The 7,146-nt window shown below is 35.6% G+C and overlaps 1 protein-coding gene across 1 annotated transcript in view; it reads left to right on the top strand.

Moving 5' to 3' along the window:
- ZMYND8 (zinc finger, MYND-type containing 8) overlaps positions 1 to 7,146 on the top strand; it is a 59,973-nt gene that overhangs the window by 3,473 nt on the left and 49,354 nt on the right. The window contains exon 2 of the mRNA XM_009705602.1: positions 6,513 to 6,583. Coding sequence (XP_009703904.1) covers positions 6,513 to 6,583 — 71 coding nt within the window. The remainder of the gene's footprint in view (positions 1 to 6,512; positions 6,584 to 7,146) is intronic.

Raw genomic sequence — 7,146 nt, forward strand, 5'->3', positions numbered from 1 at the left:
TGCATCAGGCAGGAGTATTGAGATGTAGATACATTGCTATTAAGGAAGCATGTGATAAAAGGAACTTCATGCTCAAAAATCATAAATGGGTAGATTACATTACAAATTTAGCCCTTTATATCAGTGTCCACAAACTTCGATTGGCCTGTCTTCCATTTTGTGATGTCACTTTTGCTTGGGTTTGTTTTTTTTTTGTTTCTGGGTTTTGTTTTGTTTGGTTTTTTTTCCATTTTGCTTTTTTTTCCAAGTGTATTGGGTGTGTGGATCCAGTAGCTGAAAACTGATAGGTCGTGATCAGTTTTCCATAGCAATGGTGCCACTCCAGTGTAATTGGCTAACGGGTGATAAATCTCAGTAAAAGCTCTCCTCTTCTCTGTGTGGAATTCAGGGTATTAATTTGAATCTCCTAAATATCTTGGAAGTTGAACATAACCTTTGTACCTGTAGAATGTAGTAGACAGCAATTTTCAAATTTTGTTATTTGTAGATCCCTAATATTTTTCCCATGGGCACAAGAATCCCATTATAGTGAATTTAAGCCTGTTAGACTAGGTTTAAATTACTTAGTTATTGTCTGCAAGCCCCTTAGTAGTAGTACGCTGACTTTGAGGGGGCTGCAAACCAGAGACTGAAAACTGTCATAGTAGGCCATCAAGCTTGACTCTTTAAATTGTATTTGGAAAGTATTTTAAATATATTTATTAATAAACATGTCTTGTATTCATGAGTTAAAGTCTAATTTAGAAATAGCTACATAGGAACTAAGTTTTATTTATTTGACAGTTATCTGTCATTCTTATGTTAACCCTTTATTGCCAATTGTCATAGCATCTGTGTTTCATACTGTGAGATTAAAACCATGCTGTAGCAGGATGTTAACATCCTTAATTTAGCCAATATAAACCTTTGCTTTCAAACGTAATTGTTCTCAAATTGTGCTTTTAGCATCTGAAATCTATAACTGTTCTTGTTGCCTTGCTTGGGCCTCAACTCTATAGTTTGTAGTCTTAAAGAAGACAGTATGACACCAAGGATCACCCTCCCTCCCCTGATTTTCTCTTTTGTGGAGGTTTTTTGAATGCATACTGAATAAGGTTTTAAAAAGAACCTAAATGTTTTTTAAATTAAATATATATGTGTATGTATTTACTTTGCTTGTTATCAGAGGTAACTAGCTTAAACATTGCTGTATGTAGATATCTAAGCAAATGTTTCTTGTATGTTAATTGCTTAATAGAAATTGAGCATTTTGCCAGGAATTCTGCAAAAGGAAATGTAAAATATGTGGTGCTCAAACTGGAGAGTGAATCTAAAATTGAGTGATTTCCTTAGTAACCTGTGACTTCACAAAACTCCCTATCTTGTCCCTTTTTAGTTAAACATTTGGATGTCAAGTGTCCTTTTGTTATACTTTACCATTTCTGATATTTAGGTGCTTGCTTTGAATATAGCACTGCTGTTTAAACAGGAGATACTGTTATTGAATAAACTGCTACCATTTTAGCTACAGTACAGGAATGAGGCAGTGCAGTGCTGTCAGACGCCATTTTAAGAATCCTGCATAAATAGCATAGCTACCGATGAGTAAGAGACTGTTATAGGTGAGTGCTTATACAAAGCTGCTATTTATTCAGCAATGGCATGCAAATATTTTTTTCAAATTTTTATTGAATGCAGTTTTTTGAAATCATTATTTAGAATTGCTACTCACAAATGTGATATAGGAGAGGCAGGAATTATCTTAAGGATGAAATTCAGTTTTAGTGCTTATAGTCTTAAATCAGGGTTTTTTTTTTTTGTTTTCTATTAATTAAAAGGAAAAATTAATTCCATAAGTATATAGTTCTTGATTTTAAATGAATGTGTTTATTCCCTAATGCAGATCTAGATTGTGTATGTGGGCATTAGCTGTTTCGAGTGCTTTTCCATATCTGTCAGTTTTTCTTGGTTAAATGTCAAGGTGCAGTAGTTCATCTGCAACTTTTAATTGCTCTTTGTAGTTAATATAGGTTAGAGCAGCTTTAAATATTTTTGTATATGTACATTTTTCAGGTAAGTACTACTACTAGTACAGGAATGATTTTCCTAAACAGAAAAGTCAATATTTTATTTACTGGTCTGAAATTTGAAAAACTGAATTTCCTATAAAAACCCCCACCTTCTCTTCAGTTTAATAGAGAACATATTTAGAAATTAAGCGGGTGAGTTCTTTTTGTATTTTTACCTAAGTATCAATAAATCTTGTATGTTTGCAATCCTTTTTTTTTTTTCTCCTTTCTGTCCCGAACTATCCCTAAAGGAATAACCTCCACCCCTTCTCCCCTCATTCAGACATGTTAAAATAATTTGTATGAAATAAATCAGTTTAATATTTTAGAAAACATTTTTTCTTTTTTTTTTTTTTGTAAGTTCTGTCAATAGGAGTGGGGAAGTTTTAAATGATTGATTGGTGTTCTATTCAATTGACGGTGAAACTGGCAAAGCTTAAATTTCAGTTGTGTTCTTAAAATATGTTCCTCTGTGTTCATTCATCTTAATGAGGAAAAGAGTGGCTTTCAGACTGACATAAGGTATTTATTGTGTTCATCTATGTACTTAATTGAGTATATACCAGTATCATTTCTGATCCGCAACCCCAGAGCATCACATTCATAGTACACATGCAGGATAGTAATGCATGCTATCTGAAATAACAGCTCTAAGCCCTGCAAAAATGAATTCTCAAAACAAAACTCTCTAGAATAGTCTGCTTGATCACACAGTTATTGTTTCCATAGAACTAGATGCTTGTTTGTAATTATTTTGCTCCTGGTTTTAATTTTATTTTTATTTTTTTTATGGGTAATAGTAAGGTGCTTGTCATTGAGGACCAGTTTTTCATGAATTATGTAAACTGAAGTCTTTTGCTAATGAAATTTCTGCATTTGGAAGTTTGTGCTTTATAAAGCATATTCAGATTGTTGCTTTATTAATGGAAAGCACAAAGGTGAAAAGATCTGTTAGCTTTAGAAAAGTTACTGTAAACTTGCTGTGAATTGCTAGTATGTATTTACAAACTTGAGTCTTAAACATTACCACTACAATCATCACTGCTGCCATTCAAACAATGTCTTGTCAAGTCATAATACATTACAGCAAATAAAACAATGGGAGATGCTTCTGAGGAGCTGTGAGTTTTAAGTATCTTTTATAGCTATGTCTAATATGCTTATTTAACTGTTGCCCCTCCCATTTTGTTTTTTTTCAGAACAACCTCAGTGATTTTCTTACATACTTAAATATTTGTGCCCTTAAAAGATCGAGCGAGATTAATTATAGTAGAGAATATGGAGATGCAATCTGTTCCTCTAAGGCTCAATTTTCATAGTATAGTAGATAATTGCTGAATTTTGTTTTAGTTGTGGGTGATGCACAGTGTGCATATGTGTGTATAGGATATATGCACCTCCATTGCTAAGAAGAAGGAAGAACCTTTGTGTCAAGTGGTGAATGTGTGTCTGCCTGTTCATTTGTATTTCAAATCTTTGGGAAAGCTCTGCTCAGGCATCTTTTATGTGATGTATCAGAGATGTGTCAAGTCAAGATACTTTCTTCGTCTTGGAACTGCTGATGAAGAACGTTTTTCTTGTCTCCAAAGATCTATTGAAACACTCAAAAAGGTAATGGAGGAAACTGGCAGACTTTCCTAAATTAAACTCATTAGATGGGGAGAGACCAGTCTGGAGCTGAAGAAACCTCATATGCTGTAACTAATACATAGAAGTCCTGACCTGTAACACCCCCGCAGTGCTAGGTTTGGGCACAGGGCTGCAGAGCATCTTCAGTCAGCTCTCTAGCTTCCCCTGCTACTTTGGTCTGGGAGGTAGAAACAGTTCTTGCTACTGTGTTGCTGTACTGATCTGTCACACCCATTCCTCAGCCAGGATTCATGCACAACTTTCTCTTTTAATATTGACTTGTAGCAGCTACTGTATCGTTCTTGTTGTATCATGTTCTGCTCAGGTTGTGATTTGAACGAAATGCACCTGATAGATTTGGATGGGTCTGGAATGTTATGATTGCTTTAATGTAACTTAAATGTGACCTGCTGCTATAAGAATATTTACCCTTTTCCCCCTTTCCCCACATGTGGTACACTCTCATTTGCTCTTTTCTGCACATCCAACTGCACAGGGAGCTAGCTCACAGAACTGATTCAGTTGAAATGAGCATGATTTCTGGAACATGAAGTTAGTGATTGGGGCAACCATTCGTTCTAGTAGCAACCTGTGTAAAATGATCTTAAGACTTCAACTGGAGTCTCATAAAGAATTGTATGTCCTGTTCTGTGGCTGAAACTATATCTATATTTTAAAACCAGGTAATGTGTACTGCCAAATTACTTCACTCTTGACAGAATTAGTGTTTATTCTTACATATTTACCTGTGTACATTATTAATCATATATACATGATGTTTAAAAAATGATGGGTTTTGTTACAGTTTGGTGATACTGAAAAAGGATTTTACAAGGGGGGAGGGGAAGAAAAAAACAATGCAACATTGGAAGAGAACAATGAACCCATCCTGGGAGCCCATCCCTTCCTGTTGCTTAGGAAAGAGAATGGGCAGAGGCAAGTGGTGCATGAAATGTTTTGGTGTCTGGAACACACTGCCAACTCCTCTTTGCTGGAGGCCCCCTGGGAAAGGGTGTAACAAATGTGCGGTATAATTGATCTGCCCATGCATAGTAAATTGGTAAGCATTGTAGTACGGTCAAATATGTTATGCATTTAATCTGCTCATGCAAAATAAATCTGAGAAGCATTGTGCTATGGTCAGCTGTGCTACACATTTACCATGATTCTGGTCACAGGAGTGCCTTTCCTTGCTACTGAAATTAACAGCACAGTCCATGAACTGGGAGATTAGATGCTGGTAAAATAGAACTTCTCTTCAGTTTTTTATGACTTTAAAGAGCTTAATTTGTAAATTCTTGCTATATATAAATGACAAGCAGAGAATAATGATTTCTGGAGTTCATGGATCTTCTCAGCTTTGGGTCTTCCATATATTGAGCTTGGTTAATTTGTATTTAAAATTTTTGCTGGCAGAACTGTTCTGTTTAGAAATGTGAAAGGTACTGCAACGCAACCCCCAGGTAGCTGATAGTTGAGTAAAAGTAGTTTTGCCAAGTACCAGACTAAAAAGTCCTTCTACTGGTAAATTTCACTTTGTTTAGGAAGCTGTTTTAACTTACAGAGTAACAAAGCTCCTGCTAATGTAAACTCTTTGTCAGGCCGAGGAATTTCTCTGGTGTAAATGTAACCAAGTCCTCAGTGTTGTTTCTGGCCTCTGATTAGCTGTCTTGGGCAGATTAGACCTTGGCTAAAGCAAAGGTCTCTAGCTGTCCTCTTGGCATCTCTGGTAGAAATAGTTGCCCCTGGAGCTGGAGTGGCTGAATGAAATCTCGGTCCACTCCATGGCAGCAGTAGTTCACAGTTTGCCATATCAATGTAAACTGGTACCAGCAACAAGTTAGGTTAACAGACTAGACAGTAAATTGTTACTACAGAGGAAAAGATCTACATCCCGCTTGGCTGTTGTGCTCTGGTGTTGTTAATGGACAACTGTGATACCTGCTTCAGGCACCATGACCTCATTTGTCTATCATTTTGAATTTGAGCTTGCTTCAACATCAGATGTTTTCTTTTATCTTTCATCTGCGATAGTCAGATCTCCAAAACTGGTGTGTAACTCAATATTCATTCTAGTTCTTTTTTCTTTTCCCTTTCACCTTCCTTCCCCAAAGTGATTTAACAAGCCAAATTCATTGAGTTATTTTCTTGAACAGCATCACTATAAGAAAGTAGAATATCAGAAAATCGGATATAATTTGTCACCTACTTAATAATTTAATCCTGCCTGGAGTCATTTAAAACTAGTAACATCTCTGTTCTGTTTACTCTTTATTATCATTAGTAATTGGTGGAGTTGTATTGCCAATAAACTATAAATATTCATTTTTTTGTTATATAGTCTAGTTCTGAAATCCTTGAAATTATTTAGTAGTTTTTAAAATGGCATTTTACCTTCTAGTTTTGCAAGCTGTTCTGTGTTGCTAATCTCTTACTTCAGCTAATCTGTTCAGTGATGCTGGTGAGTGTTTAAATGTTAGCAGGCATCTGTCCACACAGTTTATAGAGGCCTTAGATTAGGAGCTACAAGGAATAGAATTCATATTTGTCTGTCACATATAATTTATACGTTAAGTGACATAACCTTCAGGACATGTTACAAGACTGTCATTAGTATGAAAATGTTACCTTTGTAATTGGTAACATGCAGCATACATGTGTACCTGGATTGTTTCCCAGTCAATGTATACTTTGGCAAACAGCAGACCTTCCGTTTCATCAGAAATTTTCCTGTAGTTGTATTTGACAGTGTTATGTTGAACTTCTGTACATGAAGTTAGACATGGGAATAATACAATCTACAACTATTCTAATTTACCTTTTTGAATCTTGCAGCTTGGCTGAAGAGGAAATAAAGGCAGAGCAGGAGGTGGTGGAGGGGATGGATATCTCCACTCGATCCAAAGGTGAGTAAGAAGGAATATTTCATCTGTGTTCTACAATGTACGAACATTTGTAAACCAGAACAGTGAAACTGTGTAATCTACCATGAAGCTACTCTTGAGTGAAGTCTCAAGACTCATTGTATTTTTTACAATGAGTATTGTATGTTAGAAAGTGTTTTAATTTTTGCTTGGTATTCATTATTTGTCTCACCTCTCCCCCACCCCCCATCCACTGTTATTTCTGGTTTATGAATAACTAACTTAGGTTAAATTACAAAAAAGCATCAGCCTCTTGTATCATCTCACTTATCATGGCTTCCTTTAAAGTATTTTTAGATTTGCAATGTAGGAGAAAATACAGTAATAATAATAAGGTAGTATTTCCTACAGTAATGAATCCCAATTTTCTTAAGAATAAAGAACAGCAACATTTCTGTTTCCATAATAATCAGTCCCCTGAGCAATATGTATTTCATGGACATTTACATATCCATTCCTGACATGAATTAAACTTGGTGGTAGAATTGCAGGTGGCTGAGAATTTATGTCCTTATGGTTTCTGGAGTTTTCCCTACCAATGAGGT

This window comes from Cariama cristata, unplaced genomic scaffold (genome assembly GCF_000690535.1).
Source record: "Cariama cristata isolate BGI_N322 unplaced genomic scaffold, ASM69053v1 scaffold7088, whole genome shotgun sequence".
Lineage (NCBI taxonomy): Eukaryota > Metazoa > Chordata > Aves > Cariamiformes > Cariamidae > Cariama > Cariama cristata.